This window comes from Odontesthes bonariensis, chromosome 16, assembly GCF_027942865.1.
Source record: "Odontesthes bonariensis isolate fOdoBon6 chromosome 16, fOdoBon6.hap1, whole genome shotgun sequence".
NCBI lineage: Eukaryota > Metazoa > Chordata > Actinopteri > Atheriniformes > Atherinopsidae > Odontesthes > Odontesthes bonariensis.
Window position 1 is genome coordinate 14,107,754 of NC_134521.1, and position 22,687 is coordinate 14,130,440.

Below are 22,687 nucleotides of genomic sequence, written 5' to 3' on the forward strand. Positions count from 1 at the left end.
TTCCCTTGCAATTCCACAATACAGTGTAATACACTCTGAAATCTACCATTGTTTTTAACACCACTCACATGCCAAACAATAAATAAATAAATAAACTGTCTGATGAGGTTTATTTCATGTTCTGCCCTTTTAATGTAATAGAGCATGTAAATATGAAATACTACATGTTGTCCACATGGAGGCAGTGTAGACCTGTTGTTGGCTAGTTCCTATTTCCTGTCCCATGTGAGAGGCAGACATAAACACACAATTTAAAAAAAAAAAAAAAAGACAAAACACCCTGTTAGCTGTATACTTCAAATTAGATTTGACCACAATGATTTTAATGTACGGCAGTGCATTATTGTTTTTTTTTTGTTTTTTTTTGACTGATTATAATTTTTCTCTAATCCAAAATAATACCAAAAATTAACTCTGTTTTATTTAAGTTGTTTTCTGTATCCAGGATGATTCATTTAACAAATTTGAATTTTATTGTTTTTGTTGCTTTTTTTTCTTGCATCACCAAGTTCCACTTATTGCAACATGAAACCGGTGTTCAATAATATAACTTCTACTTACAGCTGCGTTGTTCTGTATGTTTTATTGCTTCGGTGTTTTACTAGGCTACATTAGCTAGTAGAGCAGCTTTTTTTTTTTTTTTTTCATTTTTATTCAACTTGAATTGGGTTGAATGTTGTCTACTTTTAGCCACCAGGGGGCGGGATTTAGTAAATATTATGGCCTGTGAAGCTGCACCGACTTAGTTCTGCACCAAAGCCTGCTGATTGGCCCACGTGTGGTTGAGCACTGACCAATAGAATTTGGGCTGATTAGGGGCTGTTGCTAAGGCACTTAAGAGGTTTTAAAAAAAAGAGAGAAATGTGCCACCAGTCTGCTTCTACCATTTCACTCCTCTATACGTCTGGCTCCTCGTCAGCTCTCCTTCCGTCTCAGCCCCTCTCTGCGCTGCCAGGCCTTAAAAGCCCTGCCTGCTTTTTATTGGCCGGTGAAGGGTGAAATGAGCGGGGGGTGATTGCTGGTTTTGCATTGTGAGACTAGACCGTCCCTCATGAACCAAGAGTTATAGCCCCTCCTACGCTGGTTATCCTGTCACTTGATATTTGAGCTCAGCTAACACTGGTAGCCCCCTCCTGTCATCATTTCACTGCCTCACTTCATCAGAAAAGGCTTTAATGCAAAAAGCACCATCAGGAGATACCATTCGTATATGTTAATAGACTATGTTGTTTAGAGAGGATTTCAGGAGGAAATTAGAACAAGAAAACATAAAGCGTTACAGTGTTGCCAGCAATTTGTACAATTGAGTCTATAATGCCAAAGAATATTATAGGCCTATTCAAAGAAAAATAACTGACAACCAAATGCAGTGATGCTTTTCGGGGGAAATGTCTGTATCTGCTATCAAAAATGATTTCACGGCTGTGGAGAGATTTGAAATATCTCTTCTACTGTACTGGCTGTGTTCAAACTCATTTACACACACAAACACACAAAGAGGAAGTGCATTAAAGACCCCCTCTTTATTTCTCTGTCTGCTGTAGTCTCCTCCTCCTGCCTTCTCCTGTTCCCTGCAAAGTGTGATAGATAAGCCACTCTCGCTTCTCATTGGCTCACTGCTTATGACTGGCAGCGTATCCCGCCCAGTCGCTCTTTGCACGTGTGTCGGGTCTGTGCCGCTATGAGTACCCAAGCATCAGAGTGGAGTGGAAACAGGAAGAGGAGGCGAGGGGAAGAAAGGAGACAGAGGAGTGGATCGGGTGAGACAAGGTGGAAAGGAGTGAAAGGGAGGAAAAGGGGAGCAGAGGGCGGCGTGGACCAAAGACTAAAAAAAAAAAACTGGAGGTAAAGAGGACTACAAAGGAAGAACTTGGTGTGCTTTTATAATTGCGTGGAAATAGACTGCATGCATTGTGCAGGGTGGAAAAAATTTGTGTGGGTTTTATCGCTTCCTCTCTGTTCAGGGTTCATTTCTGTGTCTTTTTTTCTTTTGTTTGCTTCTGAATGATTTGCCTTGTGTGAACATACTGCAGTGTGTGTCTGCAGACTGCTGCACATTCATGCATGAAGCTCTCTCTCTCTCACACACACACACACACACACACACGCAAGCTCACGTGCAGGCTCACAGCAAGCCAAGAGCAGCGATGTAAAATGATTGATGTAGTGAAAGGGGAACTGTTGCGGTTACACTTATTTTGCGCTCTCTTTTCAGCCGGTGTGCATGTTGTTTGTGTGTTTGGGAAGTGCACAGTAGGAGGCGTAACCAAGTGCAATGATTAACCTTAATTCAGAGTAATGTCTGAAGTGTGTCACGTACTGCACGGGACTACAGGCTCCACTGAGGGCTCAGCTCAGTTTCTTTCACACATTCCAGGCAAAGATCTATGGATTTGCGCAGCTTCTAATAAAATAATGGACTCAATAATCACACTTTCATCTGTGGCACACATTAATTTCTGAGTTGATTGTAACAGAATAAACACAGCTTGAATGTCACTCACATTAACCCAGTGTTTGCCTTCAGTTAATGTGAATTCCAGCTTAGGTAACCTCCTGAACATGCATTTCTAGGCTACCATTCCCCGCACAACGTAGCTGTCTCTGACACACACAAACACTCAGCATGCTCTGTCTTCCACAAACCTGACAACCTGCTTCATTGTCTTTGTTCACAAAAAGCTTGACATTTTTGCATTGTTTGCAGCAGACACCCCCTTTTCTTGCTCCTGACCTTGCCTTGGTACATTCCAGCACCCCTCAGAGGGCTGTGCTTTATGGAGCATACGCCGGGAGAAGCTGCTTTTACAGAAAGGGAGAAGGGGATAGAGAAATAGGCAAGCAGGGCTGCAGGGATGTTATTTTTAGAAATATGATTGATATTCGGCTCATACTGTACGCTTTTTTTTTTTCTCTCTCTGAATTGGTGGTTATTTCAGGCCTGTATCCAATAAAATCACCAATGTGCAGGAGGGTCAGGGAGGGGGTTGCCTGTGCAGTCTCTGTCCAGATCGGTCTGTGCTATGTTGCTTCACAACTCCCCTCAATCTGAGCAACCAGAGAAAGGACTGGCCTGGTGCACACCATCCTTCCTTTTATGGTGTAGGAACTGTAGCCTTACTACATACTCCAGTGCACACATGGAGAGCAGGAGGTGCACATCTGCTGGGGTTCACTGCAGCTCTTATCATAGTGTGAGGTGTGCATGAATGTGGTGGTACTGATGTGACACCATTTGCAAAGTTTGCAGCTCCTCCCTGCTTGATGAATATTCTTATCCAGCTTTCAGAGTTTGAATGCTGCTGACATTTAAAGACTGAGTGAAACGTGAAAGTTTAAATCCCACAGACTGCCGCCACCACCACCCCCTCTTTTCCGTGTCAAAATCCCACACAAATGCAAACGCTCCCCTCCTTGCTGGAGGCCTTCCTCCCAGCTCCGGACTAAATGATATCATCAGTTGCCAGGGATACAAGGACACGGCGTGCAGAGAAAAGGGAGGGTGAGGCATTATAGGCAGAGCCTAAAAGAGAAAGCAAGAGGCTGGGATATTGGGTATCAGGAAAAAAAACAAACTGGGAGCCTTGTTGAAACAAGTAGTGAACCAATACAGCAGGGCCATGAGGAAAGACGGGAGGAAAGAATGCTCCAAGCCTGTCAAACGCTGCTCATTTTATTCTCTTCCTTTGTCTACAGGAGTCATTTTTGTAACAGTGCAGATGTTGTATGGCAGATGTAGAACAGGAAAGGGAGAGAATTACAGCTATACCTGGGGGACGGAGGAAAAATACTGGCTTTTGATTTGAAACAATAAAATCTCCTTGTCTTGTACATCTGTGCACCAACTGGCTGTGGTATTTCCTCAAGCTCTCTACTATGTGTGTCTGTTTGTGTTTGCCAGCTCGGCTATTTAAAGCCATCTGAGACTGCACGGGTCTGCTATCCTGCTATTCCTGACTGGTAGCGTTATCGAGTTTGGACCAGAAAGTCTGTCTCCTCATTCTCTCTCAGTAGTCACTGAAAGGTAAGATTGGCTCCAGGAGTGCATATGCGTACACGTAATATGATATTACAAATGAATGTGACTTATTTACACACAGCAAACAGGATCAGTATGACAAGGGATTGCTTGGTGACAAGAGGGAGGGAGGAAGCATTTCCACTTTTGTAGTGACTAATGAAAGAAATCATTGCAAAACATTGCTTGTGCACCAATATCTCTCTGTAATATCTTAAAACGGACACTCTTATTTGAGACAAACAGCATTTATACAACACATGCTTGCTTACTGAACTGTATGCACCGCACATTCTTTCTTAAAGGTTGTCCCATTGTAAAGGAGAGTTTACCCAACAGCAACTTAACCTATTTTGCTCATGACATCATTTGGCCTCAGAGCTGAATTCCAGATGTCTTGAATTAACCCTGCACACATGGGTTCAATATTGGAAGAACAGAGCCGTTGCTGTGTAGAGTCAATTTTAAGCTCCTGCTGACGGACAGCTCCCCCAACAACACTGTAACAAAAGTGTGTGTTCCAGCGTGCAGCAGGGAGGGTCGACAACAGATGGTATATCTGCTGCCTGTGTTAGTGTTGCTCAAAAGCTAGCCAGCTCTGGGTTCCACACACGGTAACTGCAACGCTTTGTCCGAAAGTGTAAACCAGCACTCACAGTTGCAGCACAGTTTACAAGTTAAAATGGCTGGAATCAAGCTCACAGCGCACTTCTTTGTCACAATTCAGAGCTGGTGACAGAGTGACATTGACGTAAACTGCCTTTTTTGGCACAAAATGCATTCCCAAGTAATGCATCCATGATCCCAATCAGAGGAAGCTTTAAAGAACAAAATGCTGCATTTGTTAAGAGGTGATTTTCATCGTTAAAACTGCAGATTTTAGCACAGCATTTAGTGAAGTTGTTTTTTTCAAGATAGGTCTTCTCCACAATTTTTGTAGCATAAAAGATGGGTGCATAAAGATGAAGGTTTGCAGTGTTATTTCACTCTTGGTTAGCAATGTATGTTTGCATGCAAATATAGGCCTTTTGTGTCCTCTCTTTTCTCTAAAAATACATTGATACACACTCAATTGAGCAGTTATGTCTAAAAAGCCTGAAGCAACTGCAGTAAGAACTGTCTGGCTTCAGTTGCTATAGCAACTGGTTGAAAATGGACTCTCTGAGAGGCTGCTTACTTAATTTCATTCGGCACTCTCGAAAAGGTCAATATAGCACAGCTGCAACAGTTCCACCACAAACAAACCTGCGGAGCAAACGTGCAGTACAACGAAATGCTCCATGAGGGAAGTGGTGAAATGTTGCACCGCTCGTCTCTATACAAGTTATAAATAGCTTTGGTGAGCAAATGCATAGAGTTGGTGCAGCCTATCACCTGTACAACAGTGTTCTCTTCAGATTGCAAAGTGGAACTTTACAAGGAAGGCACACTTCACCCGAAACGCATTACCAGCAAAAGAGAGTGTTGTGGGCATCTCAGTGGAAAGAATTTGTGCAACATTTGTGATTTAAGCATGAAAAAAATCCTTTCAAATTAAAAAGAGCTAAAAATGTGGTTCAGTAACTACTTTAGACACACAACCAGCTAAACATTTAACCTAGTACAGGTTTACATTAGGGGCTCAGTGGGCTCCACTGTGCACTCAGCCTCTCTCTAATCCTAGCTTCCCAGCAGCCACCACAGCCGGTGGCCATCCAGTGAGAGACAAAAAACAAAAACATGGCACTAAAAGCAAGGACCATGGCAACCTCACTTAAAGAACAAAGACGAAAACAAGCTGCAGTAATATTTTTCTCAAGCTTTCCTTTAAGCCATTACAACCTATTTTACTGTCAGGGGCAGATGTGGCACAAATCAACATCAGATATCCTCATCAGGGGCTCGTTCTGACAATCCAGTCTCATTGATTTTATGCAGATGCAAAGTCAGTGAATCTATCCTAATACTTACCATTTGCTTCAACTACATCAATTTACAGAGGCTGCTCTGGCTGACTGATGATATGACCGCTGAACAGATACAGTGCAGCAGAAAATACAGCATGGGGAATTAATCTACAAGAGACACAGAAAATCATAGATCGGTTTGGATCGATCAAAAGCAAAGGCTAACATAATACAAGTCTTTTTTTTTTTTTTTTTTTTTTAAATCAAGCCAGAACCAGTTCTGGTTTTGTGAAGACATGGTTAGAATTGCATGCTTCTCTGTCTCTGTAGCCATATGTACAGAGCGGCTCTCTTAACTATGTGTTTTGTCTGCAGACTGCCTCTTGCTCTCAGGTGTGGAGAGCCTCCCAAACACAGACCAAGACTGGTAACCACAGACAATTTGTTTCTGTTTCTGTTCTATTTTTGTTGTCACAGAAGTACTTTATGAAGGATGTTCAATGCAGTACTATCAAATTAATTTACTGTACACTTTCTATAGCGTGAAATAGAAGTAAGATTTATTTTTGTCAGTCAGGTTCTGCTAATTTGATTGATAAGATGATACAGTTTGACACTATTCTCATAAAGCAATGTGTGTATTTCAGGCTGCATGTATCACTCAGCAGAGCTCTACTCTGGCCGTAACACATGGGACTCCTATCCAGCTGGAGGACCTAATAGAGGACAATGGGCGCCTGTAAATGGTCGTCCCTGGAACCACACACAAAGGTCAGAAGCACCATCGCAACAAAGCAAAACTGGCACCTGTCTACGATAAATTTTTAATAGGACAGCGGTCCATTTACAGGTTTACTGTAGTGTAGTAAGATATTTCCTATGACTGTATGTATGATGCTTATATATGATGCTGATATGAACTTACTCTGAGTCTTGAATGCCAACCCAAATGCCCATTAAGACAACAATAAACCTTGTTGTCATTGCTGAGTTTAGGAAGTAAAAAATAAAAAACTCCCCAAACTTGTAGTGGAACACCTTCCACAACATGGATCATTTCAGCAGATGAAAGCTCAGCATTTTGTTGTCTAGGCTAATTCAAAATAAGCACCACTTTATGGCGCCGACTGATGCACAGAAACTCTGAATAGCATATTCATGAAAAGGTCTTATTTGACTAGCAGCTGAGAGAATAAACCGTTTTGCAGTTAAAACAAGTAGAGCTGTGGTGAATGAGACTATAACATCCTCAGCTGCAGCTGACTGAAGCTTCAGTATAACTTATATTCAGCTGCACCAACTCACATAAACATGACTGTTATTACATTACATTCATTGAGCAGATGTTTTTATCCTAAGTTGCTTATATGTGAGAAACACACTGGGGGGAAATATCAACTATAATTCAAAGAGTTATCAAGTTGTTTTATTTAAAAAAAAAAAAAAAAAAAGACCTCTGTATTATTTAAGTCTTTAAGCTTATTAAAGTCAAATAAGTTCATTGCTACAAATGTGTATTTTTTGTATCTGTCATTGTTTGTGAGATTCACTAAGGAGGAAATATTTGCATGAAAATAACATTGTTGAGGATTTCCAGAATCGCTACCTACAGCAGGTTACCATTGGCTGAGACATGGAAAAAAAAGAATATATAGATTTATAAAACGCTTGGACATAGAAAATGAAAACATTGTTTGGCATCTTTCCAACTTCTGGCCATTAGCGGAAGGGTCAGTGCTCCTAGATTTGTTTTATTTTCAAAAGAAGTGCATTATCACAGACAATATTGATTTTCTGTTAATTAATTGCAGCAGATGCCAAGATGGGCGCCATCAGTCACATCATCCACATCATCCACTATCAAGTCGTCTTTACAACAGGTGAGTTAAATGCTGTGTTTATCAATTGCACACTGCATTGAAAGAGGTTTAATTCTGACCTTCATGCTCCGTAATGTCTGTGTTACTGAAACCACTTTGATGGATAGTGGAAGCTTTTTTAAGCTAAACTTATCTGTTTAAACTTACCTGAGCAATAGAACTATGCAGAACATGATGCTATCAGGGATGAATTTACAAGTCACATTTGTTTCATACTGCAGCAGAATTGTGTTGAATCCCTGTCTGCAACTTAATTCTTATTGCTGAGTTTGGGTGTTTTTTTTCTTAGGGGGGACAGAACAGTCAACCACATCCAGGACAAGGGCATCTCAAAGGGACACCGACAGCTGCCACCGAGAGTTTGGAATGGCAAAGAACGGCAGTTTGAGGCCCAGAACTGGCACCACAACTCCACACGCTCATTCAACAACCCAGCTGGCACCAACAACGGTTACTTACCAGGGCCAGGACCGCGCTACACAGATTTGGACGGCAATGTCAGAAACTCTGTGGTGAGAACCGTCGACTGGGAAAAGTATGATTTATTTATCCTAACAGTGTTTCTCTGGGTTTTTTTTTTAGCATGGGGATCCTCGTCTGAATCGCAACAACAGGGAAGTGCAGTCCCCACCGGACAGATGGGCCTCCTCGGACTGCCGCAGGAGCTTCCCTGGCAGGTCGGCAAACAACAGAGAAGGACCCTGGAAACGGCCAGCCCTCCACCAGCGACGAGAGCAGCTGCACCACCACAGTCCTCCCCCACAGAACCATCCAGCTCCTCGGGATGTGTGTCCTGCTAAGAGGAGAAGGGACTCTGGGCCTGATCAGGTAAAGTGCAACAAACTTTGTTTAATTTGTTAAATAAAGCCCATTCATCTGGGCTTGATTTTTTATTTCTGTGCAACAGCACCACCTATTGGCCAAGTCTTGTCTTGTATGACAGGATATTTATCCCTCTCTGTTTAGTCATCTCATCCTGGATCAAGGCATTTACCTCTACCTGCCCCATCACCACCTCGCCACCATCGCTGCAAGCAAGATGACTGGGCAGCTCTTAATGACAGGGCAGGTCCTTGCCACCACTCTGACAACAGGACCTCAACCACACAGCAACCGGTGAGTTTGCAGAATTAGTCAAATTGAAGCGAGAATTCACAGATATCGCCACTGCCTTACATCATTGGTTTTGAAATGTTGCAGGAAACCTCTAAACTGCGAGCTGGAGGCCATGGCTTTGGGAACCCGGAACCTCTAAACCAGAGCTGCGGCGGGAGACCACCACATCACAGTAACAGAGGGAAGGTCGAACGGAGCATATCGGCTTCACCAGCAGACCACGCCCGCGTGCCTTACAGCCAGCAAAACTATCATTACCAACATCAGCGGCACACAAGCCACCCCAGAACCCCACAGCACAACACCCCATTAACCCCTCTGGAGGAAAAGGACTCGCGGAATCATCACCACAAACAAAGCACAGTAAGAGTTAAACTTTTCAATAGAGCGGTCGCTTTATTTACAACCACTGCTCACGTAAGACTGAATGTAATTCCCTCAGCAAATATTCAAACTGACGTAACTTTAAATCTGCAGGAAACTGAGCGCACTCATCTAAGAGGATATTCAAGAGATTCAGCACTGCTGAAGAATTCTGCTGCAGTACCTCCTTCCTATTCATCTCTACTCGGCAGTCCTAAAGATGGAGATTCCACTTCTACCAGTCCAGGTGCTCCCTCCAGTCCCTCTTCATACTCCATGTCCAGTGGCAGAAAAGATTCAGCAGACAGTCAACAATCTTGTCCTGCTCTCAGTGAACAGCAGAAATTCCAAGAAACCCCCGGTCTCGACCCGAGACCTAGCCTGGCATCCGCCCCGTCTCCTAAACCTGGTTCAAAAGCCAGGTTTTCGGATACCAAACACAGAAAGAAGTCCCTCTGTTCACAACGGTCTCCTCTCGCCAAATCAAGAGCAAACAAGCCCGAGGAGGAGTTAGAGGACCTCAAAAAACCTGAGTACAAACAAAAAGATAAGCTGATGAAAAGAGAGAGGAAAAGCGACGCTGACAAAGGAAATAGAAAGGATGAAGACAGGAAAAGGAGAAAGAAAAAGGAGGAAACAAGGTTGAGCGAGAAGAAAAGAAAGAGAGATAAAACAATAAGGAAAGAAAAAAAATTAGGCTTGAAGACTAAAGTCACAAAAAAAGAAGTGTTTTCTTCCATCTCTGTTTCCTCCTTTTTGGGAGAAACTAAAATTAAGGCTCCATCTTTGTCCCCAGATAGTCAAGGTTGGGTACCACCCAAACACAAGCGCAGGGAAAGGACTGAAAAAGCAGGTAAGACATCGAAAAGACCATCAACAGAATCTCTTCATCACAGCTGCACTTCACAGCGTCCATTCTCAAAGCATGAAAAAACACCCACTAGTCCCCCAGGACTCCCAGTCAAGGAGCGGCTCATACAGTCTCTCACAATCAATATCAGCCCCAACCAGACCAGCAACATCACATTTCTCTCAGAAGATGGACCAAAAACAAAGCCTGATGACACATTCCCTTCCCTCGTACGTAAGGCCTTAGCTCCTCTCAGTACCACATGCTCTGTTAGCTTAGAGCAGCCCATCCAAAGCAAAGAAGGTGGACAGGGAGGGATTCTCAGTGCCCCAGACCTTCAGCCTGTGGCTGTGCTGGGGAATTTGATGGAAATGGGGGACAACCTTTCCAACACCCCTCCTGTACTCAGCTGGCAGGGCTCTCCTGTGTCAGATCTTGAAGAAGATGAAGAAGAGCTCGAAAAGGGTGTGATAAGTAGGCCTGTCCTCCAGCCCAGCCCCACACAGTGCTTTTCACCTCCTCCTGTTGACAGTGAAAGCAATGATGATCTGGATAAGGAGCTTTGTGAGGGTACACCTGATGATTATTCCTGCAACAGCACATCGGAAGTCTGCGATCTACCTTGTGCAATCAAACAAGTTGCAAAGGAAGACAACATGAACAGTGATGAGAAAACTTCTGACTTGCTTTTCAGTGAGCTTCAGAATCATAAAACAGGTTTGGATGATGTCTTTAAGAGCCTCGCTACTTTCCTTGGTGGCCAGAGGGTCACATGTCGAGGCGGTCCATTCGGCGGGGGTCCTACAAGAGGACCGAAATACTCATCCTGTCTTACAATGGCGCCAGACATCAACTGTCATGAGATCTCCCAGGGTCTCTCTCTCGATTCGACTCCCACGTCATCCTGTGAATCCAGTAATCAATCGCCAACTCACACTACCTCAGGCTCACTTCTAAAATTTCACCATTTGCCATATCTGAGTGAGCCAGACACCAACGCCAAGGTGCAGGAAAAGAGGGAGGAAACTGAGGGTGATACCAAACAGAAGGTGGAGGGGAAGGATGCAGAGATCCTCCTGGAGAGAACAAACTCGTCTCTTCTAGAGGGATCACTGAGCGCAGAGCTGAGAGTAACCACAGCACATTCTGCCTCTTTCACCAGCGTCATTACTGTCACTACCAAGGAAGAGAGAGGAAACGGCAAAGACACAGAGCGCACAGCTACAAACAGGAAGAGAAAACAAAAGGCTGTGGATGTAGGAAGAGAAGGGGAGATCAAGATTAAGATTAAGACAGAAGAAGGCAAGGTCAAAAATAAAGTTAATGAAATGAAGAATTTGGGGGAGAGGAACGTTTCATCCTCCATGTCAGTCATCTCCAGAAGCTCCCCCAGACCTCTCACAGACAGTAAGAAGTGCCAGATTCCTCTGGAAAATCAAACCCCACATGGCAAAGACATCAAGAGAGGAAAACTGGACACTGGGAAAGCTGATGTAAAGATTGCAACAAATAGGAAGGTAGAGGTTGTTGAGTTAGAAAAAAGGTCAACCTTAGACACCAACACCTCAAACTCGGCCTCAGCTGCAGCAGTCACTACATCCAAGTCAGGTGCTCCCACACCAGCAAGCAAAGCACCCTGCTCAGTAGCTCCAGTGGACCCCCTGAAACTGAAAGCATTATCCATGGGTTTGTGTAAGGAGCTCAAGATCCTCTTGGTTAAAATGGACAGTGCCGGAAGGCAAACATTCAACATATCTGAGCTGGAGGAGCAAAAGATCCCATTTTCCAAACTTTCCATCCAAAACACAGCCACTGAAGTGATCAGAGCATGCAAGTGAGTCCTTCAACAAAGGTATTACTGTTTTGTTGAGTTTCCAGCACTAATGGTGATTATCTGTGGTCTTCTATTGCTCTGTTATCCCTTCTCTAGGGGGACACGGATGAATGGGAAATACAAGGAGTCATACGTGCTTCCTGCCTTCTCTGTTAAACCCAATATTGCCATTGAAATCCCTATTCCTCGGGAAAAGCTGAACCCTCCTACACCCAGCATTTATGTGAGTGCACACTAATAAGGGCCTGTCCACCACTCAGACCCTGAGCTAAACTATTAGATGATTAGCCAAGCTGAAGACATTGTGAGACATTGAAGAGTTTACTTATAAAGAAGCGACATGGTCCTCATAAGGTGGCTGGGGGGAATGTGGATGAAAGTCACAGGGCAAACAAACATGAGACTTGATATTGAGTCTATTTTTTCTGTCCTTGTTTTCATTCAGATAAGATTTCCTTTAAGGTTCATTTGCTGTTTGGTTAGGTTAAGCCAAAAGCAACTTGATTAGACCTTTTCCTGGTTGAGTTGACTGTAATCAGTTGTGAAACATGCTGCTTTATAGTGTTGTATTATGATGCAATAATACACTATTTCACTGTGTTTACCTGGTGCACTGAAAACTGAGATCTATCTTCTGTGTTCATTTGTGACACCAGGGGATATTTGCCAAACATCAGAATGCGATCGCAAAAAAACCCCAAAAAACAGGATGTATTAGGACCAATTTATTCCTCTCCTTTGTTCAAAGGTTCATGGTTGTACTCTTCTGTTTCTGTAGTTGGAGAGCAAGAGGGACGCCTTCTCTCCAGTTCTGCTTCAGTTCTGCACTGATCCCAAAAATGCTGTTACGGTCATCCGAGGCCTTGCTGGCTCCCTCCGCCTTAGTAAGTTTATACAGCACAGTCATCTCAGTTGACATAATCAAACTAAACATTTCAGTTTCTTTTCACAAGTTGTAAGGTCTTTTAGTTTATTATTGAAAATTGTTGTGCAAGAGGCAGAGAAAGATAAAGAAGAAGAAAAAAAAGCTTATGAAAAGGCATACCTAAGGCGACGAGGGCTTTGGTTCCAAGTTATCTTGAAACTGTTCCCAATGCATCTTTAAGACGGCATACAGAGCCACAAATCCACAGCCACATTACCTTTGTGTCTTCATCTCCAAATGCAGACCTTGTGCGCTGAACCATTATGTGATTGCTGGTCAACTCTCCATATTAGAATGTGTCTTATCCCTTTATTTATTTTCCTTTTATGAGGTACCAAATATTTTAAGCTTTTATCAGGAAAAGAAAGTTGAGCAACAACCATTTGAGAGTGTGTTAAAATTCTAAACCAGGGGTCTTCAACGTTTTTCAGGCCAGGGACCCCCAAACTGATGGAGAGTTGGAGCAGGGACCCCCCCTACTATTTATATGGCATACAATTGTGTTTTATATTTAACGGGGCCTAATGCCGTGTAGAAATATAGCTACTCTGTTATTGTACATTCAATACTAAGCTATTCAAATAATACACAGGTTAATATATTCATGTTTTTATTTTAAACACGTGCAAGGTACAGGGTGGCCGTGCCACTGCCATTTATAAACAAACATCTTGCATACAACACTGAGCTATTCAAATAATCCACAGATTTTAACTTTAAACATGCATGTAGATGGGACAATGAATCCTCAAACCATCTGTGGATGGCACACGTTTGCACACAATTTGTGAGAAAAAACTGTTTAAAAAAAAATAAATAAATAAAATTTTTTTTTTTTTTTTTTAATGTTAAAAATCGTCTAATCAACGATCAAAGATTTCGCGACCCCCCCTGCAGTACCTCCGCGGACCCCCTGGGGGTCGCGGACCCCCTGTTGAAGACCTCTGTTCTAAACCTTTGATAAATCTACAATGAAAAATGATGCAAAAGCTGAAATTCTAAGATGAGTTTAAACATTTGTATGTCTTTGATGAGTAACTTTACTGTCTTTTCCCTTTGTGAGACCTTGGTCTATTCTCCACCAAGTCTCTGGTTGAGGCCAATTCGGACCATGCTGTGGAAGTGAGGACCCAGGTTCAGCAGCCTGCCGATGAAAACTGGAATCCAAGTGGCTTGTTGCAGGCGTGGCCGTGTGAAAGCAGCCGCTCACACACCACCATTGGCAAATACGCCCAGTATCAGGCCTCCAGCTTCCAGGAGAGTCTGCAGGTAAACATTTTTTCTCATGCCAAATACAAACACACACTTTAATTGTTAGCCGTTGAGGACATTATTGATAGATTTGTACCAGGTTTTATTCTATCTCCACCTTCGTAAAATCAAACAGGAAAAATGATCTCAGCCAAGAATCCTTCCTGTGAACTCATTCAACCCAGTTGATTGCAAAGCACTCTTAAACTAATTACAAGTCAACTTCTTTAACTTGATTACTGTTGCAGTGCAGTTTTACCCTGTTGATGAGATACTGACCACTGTAGAGACCCACCCGCTTTTTATATGTTCACTGTCTGTGATTAATTAAGTAAACGTTTGACTGCTGTTTTTTTTTTTTTTTATTTAAATTTCAATTTTATATTTCTTTCACATTAATCTGGTGGCAACTGAACGTGTTGCTGATAAGTTGGCAGTCTGTCAAGGTTGGAACGAGTAACATAAACATATCAATTACAGCACAGCACTGCAAGTGTTGAGAGTGCAGTCACATTAAGGAACAGACGAACAGAGGAGCAATGCATTAATCTGACATAGGATCATATATCCAAAGGACTTTTGACAGTGTGGGATGTTAAATAAATAAATAGATAAGTAACAGCACTGTTCAAACTTTCTTCTACCATGGTTTTGCCTACAATAATTAGCTACAGCACCAGGTAATCTGAGAAAAGTGAGCAAGAGAAAATGCTCTCTGTCTGACCATAACAGTATTTTCAATCTTTATGTGATGATGGAGTTTATCTTCTGACAACCCACTGCGGCGATGGGAAGAACATGTCCTCCGGGGAAGTAAACATCATGTTTTCCTCGAGTTAATAATTATGCCATTACCGTGGTGCAATTAAACCCTCATGAGTATAAAGCTGACCATTCAACAAGCTATTAACTATGTAGAAAAGTGATATTTTCAGCTCCCTCCATCCACTGCTGTTTTGTTTCACACTGTAGGCTTGACAAACATATTTGAACTGTTATGGTGAAATTACATGTTGTTATTAGCACTGACAAACTGCTCTGATTAAAGTCTGAGACTAAGTTAAAAGTTATCTGAGAGCTCAGCTTGCTTTGGGTGCCAAAACATTTGCATGATGCTCCTCTGTGGTAGTTTTCATTTCATCTTTAGCCCTTCAGTTATCTGGACCAATAGTCCACACCTTTAATGTGCAACCAGTGATTTAATTTCCAGGTGTCAATGTCTTGGACTAACTTTGGAAAATAAGTATGAAATACGGTTTTAATTTTCAGCTGTCAGCTAAGCTCATGTAGATGTGTTATAGGAGGAGAAGGAGAGTGAGGATGAGGAGGAGGAAGAGCAGACCTCAGACTCATCAGAGAATAGGAAAGCAGCTCTATCATTCGCCATTGGAAAAGGCAATCCCACCCCAACAGCAAACAAAGCCAGCTGCGATCCTGCCTTTGGCAAAACCCAGCCAGCTTCTGCTATCAGCACACTCAGGTTAGCCAAAAAATCCTTACTTTACTGTGTGGAGAAATCCCTGCTTTACATTGTAAACCATAATGATTTCAGACTTGACTCTTCCCCACAGATCAGAGCAGAAATCTTCCAAAAAGATCATTAAATTCGGGACCAACATCGATCTCTCTGACCCTAAAAGGTGAGAAAGATTTAACAGTTGCACCAGCTCTCTGAGGGTCACTGCTGCATCACATTGCCTGCAATGTTTATTACAGTTATTATTGTTATAATTGTTATTATTTCCTTTGTTACTAGGTGGAAGCCCCAGCTGCAGGAGCTGCTGAAATTGCCAGCTTTCATGCGAGTGGAATCCAGCAACAACATGCTCAGCCTCGTCAGTCACACCATCCTGGGCATGAACACTGTCCAGCTCTATATGAAGGTGCCAGGCAGCCGCACGCCAGGTCAGTGTGTGTCAGATGCCACAGTCGGGTATTGGTATCTTAGTGAGTAAGTTTTCCGTGAAAGAATATTTGAATCGATAAACTGCTTATGTTTCTCATCAGGTCATCAAGAGAACAACAACTTCTGCTCTGTCAACATCAACATTGGCCCCGGTGACTGTGAGTGGTTTGCAGTCCATGAACATTACTGGGAGGCGATCAACAAATTCTGTGAAAAGTGAGTATACGGGTTGTTGAATTTAACCACAGAAATTGCAATAAGCTGTGTGTGTGTAGACTAAGCTGGTTTACTGCAAACTGCTTCCCACAGGCATGGAGTGGACTACCTAACGGGGTCCTGGTGGCCTGTCCTAGAGGATCTCTATAGTTCCAACATTCCTGTGTACCGCTTCATTCAGAGACCAGGTGACCTGGTGTGGATTAATGCAGGAACTGTTCACTGGGTTCAGGCAGTGGGCTGGTGTAACAACATCGCCTGGAATGTGGGACCACTCAACTGTAAGTTGCAACAAAGACTTAAAAAGCATGTAAAAAAAGGTTTTTAGTGTGATTGTCAGGTATTCTTCTCCTCAATTTTTTTGATTAAATATACTTTTAAGAACACTGCCTTCTGTCAGTCTGAGCACTGTTTGTGTTTTACTCTCTCCCAGCGTACCAGTATCAACTTGCCTTGGAGCGCTTTGAGTGGAACGAAGTGAAGAAGGTTAAATCGATTGTTCCCATGATTCACGTTTCATGGAATGTGGCACGCACCATCAAGATCACAGATGAGGATACCTTCAAAATGATCAAGTAAGATGTTTGCCTGTGCAAATCTGTCTGAGTAGACATTTACTAACATCTTCCACTCTCTGTTTCCCTGTTTTTTTTTTTTCAGACACTGTCTAATGCAGTCCATCAAGCACATCCAGATTCTCAGAGACCAGCTGGCAGCTTCAGGGAAGAAAATCAGTTACCAGGGCCGCGTGAAGGACGAGCCAGCCTACTACTGCAATGAGTGTGATGTAGGTCCCTCCTCAGTTATTCTTTTTCATGCATAAGACATATCATATGAGCCACAGTGCCAAAATTGTGCTTGCACAGGTGGAGGTGTTCGACCTGCTGTTTGTGACCAGTGATGACAGCGGTAACAAGACCTACGTGGTGCATTGCGAGGACTGTGCCCGAGCTAAGAGCTCAAAGCTGGAGGGGGTAGTGGTGCTGGAACAGTATCGAATAGAGGAGCTGATGAGAACCTATGACAGCTTTGTGCTGGTCAGTATTGCTTTACAATTTTATAAGAATACAATTTCTCCCAAAGTCCTCTTCTAACATGACTGTAGTTGTGAGTGCTTGCGTACTTGGTTGTCTGGCTCTCATTGTTAGCCTTGTGGTTAAACATCCACTAGTCCAGGGTGTATACAGCCTCTCGCCCAGTGTGAGTTGTGATACACAGCATTCCCTGCAGCCTTAAACTTGTACTGTACTGTATGCATGCGGCATGCGCATTAGTGAGAATGGTGGTGATTTTACAACCGAAAGTATCAGGAGTTCTGCGCTTACAGAATTTCATGAGAATGGACAATAATGGGGTGCTGGGTAGCTCAACTGGTTAAGCAGCCTTTATTTGCATGCCGTCCCCTCCCTCTTTCTCCGCCACCATTGCCTGTCAACCATCTTAGAATAAAAGCCACTAGTCTTTTTAAAAATCTAAGAAAAATAACCCTCCTGTGCATGTATACTCAGTCAAAGAAGACAACTCAAATTAACTAATCAAGTCGACCTACCGCTATAGCTAGACTTAACTGCGCATGTTAACATGCTAAATGAAGTTTTAATCCCCAAACAGGGTTTGTACCAGGTGCAAAGCGATAGTAAGTCTGGGCCATAGCGCCATGGTTCTATTTGTTTGAAGCTGTCACCAAGTACCGTTGTATCTTGACCCTCTTCATCCCATTTAGTAAACAAATCCTCTTTTGCCCGAACTTGTCTTTGTTTTTGTCAGGTCTATGTAAAATCTTCAATGCGCCACTGAGAAACATTTTTCAGAACAGCCGGCTATGAATTACAAAGTCCAGCTGGAGCCCTGATTCATGTCAAGCCCCTCCCCCCTATTTCTTTCATCCGTCAAATGCATAATGAAGACTTTAAATTCCTGCCTGAAACAGTTTCTGCTCACAGCAGGGAAATGATTATCAAACTGTCATTAAGCACCAACTCAAACTAATTGTCCAAAGCGGCGAATCAGAGACCGTGTCTGTTGTTAATCTCAAGTGTCTCCAAGATGATTTTCTTTTCTCTTTGTTCAACATGTTCAATGAGTTTGCTATGAAATCTTGCCAGCAGCTGCTTGGTAATATACAGTGTGTATAAATCCTCCATTATGCTTTCAGCAGTTACAGAAAAGACATTGTTGAACCTGCAGACAAATATGTGGAAAAGTATTCATTTTAGGTGATTCACAGGTATCCTGCACATATAATGGCTTATGTTAAACCAATTAAGAAACGTGGTTAGTTAAGTGTATTACACTGCAAATGCCACTGCTACCTCTAAAAATGCTGCTAAATATTGTTTCTATCTTGTACTATATATTTCATGCTGCATTGGTAGTTCTTCCACGTGGTCACCTGAGCTCTGTCTCATTTTATTTTTGTTTGCTTCCCTCTTTCAGACTCCGTTACCGCTTTCAAAGTGAGGACTCCACACTCTTCCACTCCACACATCTTTCAGCCATAACCAAAACTCTAACGGCAGCACAGATGTTGTTCCCCGAGGCATTTTGCTCCTGCCAACACTTTCTCAATCGCGTTTACTCTGTATTGTTTACATCACACAATAAGGTATGGATACTCAGCCAGTCCAACTATAGCTCACTGTCTTCCCATACCAGCTGCAGATTGGACGTGTGTTTTGAAATAGAATGACTAGACTGGTTCTTCTCACAAAAAGCATTTCAGAAAAGTGAAAAAAAAATAAAAATATCAATGTGAGCACTGCTAGCACTGAAAATCAGGTTATATATTTTCAACGGACACTGCTGTGATTCAAAAGCGTCAAGTAGCCGGTTCTGTGTATTGATTCAGGTACTTTTATGCAAATTCAAGTAGACTTTTTTACACCAATCTAGTTATTCTACATGTCCATGAATTTGCTGTGATTCTATTGTACCAGCAGGGGAATCACTTCACAGGAGAAGTAGCTGATTGTCACATTTGGCATTGTATTGGTTCCTGTTTTATTTTGGTATTCAGGTTAACGCTGACATTTGTAATTCCTGTCTGTAAACTCTTTGAGGTGCTATTCCAATCTTATTTATTCTCGGTAGATACTGAAAAAGTTTTACCAGCCTGGAGGTACACCACATTGGCCTTGTGAACTGTATTTAGAGGAGAGGTAATTAGATGATAAAACACAAACACAAACAAGGTTTTATGTAAGCATTCGAAAATGAGTCAAAAACTTTCATGTGTTTCTCTAAAATACGGGTTTACCAGAGGACTAATATGGTTTCACTCTTAGTTGGAAATCAAACATGTAAAAGGAAAAATTTGACTCTTTTTATTCTGTCTTTTTCCGGTAAAATGGTGGTTAATATGGTTTGTATGATACACAAAAAAACCGACATACTGTAGTGTCGTTTTTACTTTTTGGATGGGAAGAAAAGTCCCAGTTTTATACCTCTTTTGTTGCAATGCTCTTGTTTGTAGATGACAGAGAAAATGAATAACTATAAATTGTGAATGAATTTATGGGATACACAGTGGTGTGCATAGACAGGAGTGCAGAGAGAGGGGGAAGTCACCATCAGTGTGTGTGTCCATGAAGTGCGCTGTAAAGTTTTCTGTAAAGTAAAGCAAAGATGTACACAATCACACATTTCCAATGCAAAAACCAGAAAGGCCAAACAGATGAGCAGACAGCAGAGCATTTCACCGTCTGTATTCTGCCTCCAACATCTGGCCTGATGAGGTTCAGCTCCATGCACTGCCATGGGAATCATTCTATTTTCAAAGCTGAGATGATGAAGAGCACAGGAACACAACAATTACAAGAGAGGACCAGATGTCAAGCCATTGTTTTTTTTTGTTTTTTTTTTTTAATTATTTTATCACAGATTTGTTATTTACATATTCATTTTTAAAAAAATGTTCGCATATTCACATTTTGTAACGTAAGGACAGATAAGACGCTGCAGCTGCAAAGTACAACCTGTCCAACACCCTTTCGTAGGAGAATACTGATCAACAGCTATTTTTCAAGACAAATCAAAGATTTCCACTTCCTGCTTTTTAATGAATTAAGACCAAGAAACATGCCATCCAAGACATTTTACTGTGTAAAACTCAACTTGTTGGTGCTCTCATCTACGTAATGATGTGTTTCTAAATTACCTCACTTAGACACTTCGGCATAGAGATCATTTTGGTCAATAGGTCTACTTCGAAGAACCTTCGGCAGCTCTGATTCCTATACAGAATGTTGCTATTCCTCACATAGGCCTGTTTCACAATATAAATGGAGGTTTGATATCACTGTTATATAACCATTATCATGAACACCCCCCCTCCTTCAAATGACCAGTTTCAGATCACACCTGTGCCCTCATTAGTCTGTGCACACCATTTCATGTACATACTGTATCTGTTTCAGGTTTAATAGAAGACTTATGTCATTTTGTTCTCAATCAAAAATCTAATTTGTTGATGTCATTTGTTTGTTTTTTTTTGTTGCTAATTCTAGCAGAAAATAACCTGTCTCTCTAGTTTAAATTACTGCAATGGGAAATTTTTCCAACTTTTATACCTCTTTTTGTTGTCAGTTTCTGTTTTTGTTTGGATTATGGCAAAAATGGAAAATTGTAAATGGTGACATTATTTATACTGTAAATGGTTGTTTTCTTATATATTTATTGCATATCAAAGGAGGCTTTGCTTGATAAGGGGCTACAAGGTATTTTAAAAGTGTAGTATGGTCATAGTGTGTGGATAGGGGAAGTGCAATCAGGGTGGCGGTTTAATATTCATGGTGCTAGACCCCTCCTTGCCTCGAAGTCCCCCCATTAAACAGCATATAATGATGTATGAACATAAGATACAACTCAACACACCATCCGGTGCTTAGAACCATTTCACCACAGTTTACCGATAAGAGAAATGGAATGATGTCTTTGTACTGTATTTAACGATTAAAACAAGAATTTTTTTTTTATCATTGTATGAAATTCATAATCTTGTGGCATTAGTGGTTTTATGATGAGAATTAGCTGTAGTTGTAATTCTTGACAAATTTTCAGAGACTTTAAATGACGTCAAGGTTTCTTGTGTCTTGTCCTCATTAGTATTATTTGGAGAATTTAATAATGCTCTTTTTTTCCCTCTTGACTTGTTTGATTAATGCTGCACTTATTGTTTCCAAAAGAACTCACATTGAAGAAAACCTGAGCCAGACCTGTCTTAAATCCCTCTGTGATATTTCTGTGACATATTGTATTGCTGTTCAAGAAAATAAAATGTTTTGATAAATTATGCAATGATGACTTTTTGCCTTTAATTTTCTCTATGTAGCTGCAAACAATTGAGAGATGGTGTTCAGGCCTTCTGTCCAAATGATACTTAAGATCACCTGGACAAAAGACGAAGCGCAACATTTTTTGCCCTGCAAAAACTGTATTTTTTTAGTACTACTTTGGATATTGTACTTCACAAAGGCTAAGATCTGGGATAATGTAAGAAGTAATTAAGATCCAACCTTAAAACTCTGAGCTTCTACCTAAATCTAGATGAATCCCCAATTCCCATTCTCGCATGACAGAATGGTTGTGTTGTGTTTGACTGAGTAAACATTTCACTACAGTAGTAATATCTTGTGAACAGAAGACAGCATACATGCATACATGTAGACCTATGGGTTTAAAATAGAATGATAAGATCACAATCTTATTACCCTCTCCTCCAGTACCACCAGCAGATTGCCATTTTTGGTTAATAGTAAAATATCTATTTTTCTGAATTGCCATGAAATCTATGTCAGACATCACTTTTTCTCCAGCACTGCTAACACATCAAAGCTTTAGTTTAGCATCCCCAAGAGAAATCACAGAAATGCATTGTCCGAATGATCAAAGTTCCTTTGTCGTGAAAAAAATCAGCGTATCCGGTAGTTTGGTTTGGTGATGAGCTTCCCACCGGCCTTAGCTGTACTTTAGCTCTAATTACCCAGTTTTCAATGTCTTTAACCGCTTAATAGTTCAAAACTAGCAAGCCAAAAGGAAAGCATGGGCCAAGTATAGGAGGAATGACCTTAATGTCTACTCAAGTTCACCGGCATGTTCCCTTGTCGATGGTCCAAACAAAGTCTATGTACCCAATTTGCAGCCTATACTGGCCCTAAAATGCCCAAACCAGAATAGATCTGTCAGTTAATTAAATTGAATTCAGTTTTATTTTTATTAATTTTTTTTGTCATATGCATATTAACACATGAAATTAAATGTTTTGGACAAAAGGATGGCACAATGCCTCTCAGCATTCTGCAATTCCTAAACCTTTAAAAGACATCTAAATGGGAAGAGTAGCGTATAGAGTGAAGGAGTATCTACAAAGATATGTTGGAATGTGAAACATTGGGTGTGTGGAGTGCAGGTACCAATATTGCACATAATATAAGTGTCGAATCAG

General features: G+C 41.6%; 1 protein-coding gene across 3 annotated transcripts; it reads left to right on the plus strand.

The window, feature by feature from the left end:
• The first annotated feature begins 1,678 nt into the window (after positions 1 to 1,678).
• On the plus strand, positions 1,679 to 21,535 carry LOC142401072 (uncharacterized). Of its 3 annotated transcripts, none has more exons than XM_075486313.1 (22): positions 1,680 to 1,845; positions 3,902 to 4,024; positions 6,280 to 6,331; positions 6,552 to 6,675; positions 7,716 to 7,784; positions 8,074 to 8,281; positions 8,367 to 8,612; positions 8,751 to 8,900; positions 8,985 to 9,263; positions 9,378 to 11,947; positions 12,044 to 12,170; positions 12,726 to 12,831; positions 13,936 to 14,141; positions 15,425 to 15,603; positions 15,695 to 15,763; positions 15,880 to 16,028; positions 16,131 to 16,245; positions 16,339 to 16,526; positions 16,679 to 16,820; positions 16,906 to 17,032; positions 17,112 to 17,282; positions 18,682 to 21,535. In XM_075486313.1, the coding sequence occupies exons 4-22, from the start codon at positions 6,557 to 6,559 to the stop codon at positions 18,703 to 18,705; spliced, it is 5,244 nt and encodes a 1,747-aa protein (XP_075342428.1). In that variant the 5' UTR covers positions 1,680 to 1,845; positions 3,902 to 4,024; positions 6,280 to 6,331; positions 6,552 to 6,556; the 3' UTR covers positions 18,706 to 21,535. The 3 variants fall into 3 exon arrangements, with proteins under 3 accessions (XP_075342430.1, XP_075342428.1, XP_075342429.1); XM_075486314.1 differs by having other exon boundaries at positions 7,719 to 7,784; XM_075486315.1 differs by lacking the exons at positions 16,131 to 16,245; positions 16,339 to 16,526; positions 16,679 to 16,820; ... (1 more) ...; positions 17,112 to 17,282; positions 18,682 to 21,535 and having other exon boundaries at positions 1,679 to 1,845; positions 15,414 to 15,603; positions 15,880 to 15,994.
• Positions 21,536 to 22,687: the final 1,152 nt, after the last annotated feature.

What these genes read in the sequence shown, in the direction of transcription:
- LOC142401072 (XM_075486313.1), top strand. Translation starts at nt 6,557, where the DNA reads ATGTATCACTCAGCAGAGCTCTACTCTGGCCGTAACACATGGGACTCC. An exon ending in TCAAGTCGTCTTTACAACAG is followed by an intron (nt 7,785 to 8,073) that starts GTGAGTTAAATG and finishes TTTTTTTCTTAG; the next exon opens with GGGGGACAGAACAGTCAACC. An exon ending in GATCTCTCTGACCCTAAAAG is followed by an intron (nt 15,764 to 15,879) that starts GTGAGAAAGATT and finishes CTTTGTTACTAG; the next exon opens with GTGGAAGCCCCAGCTGCAGG.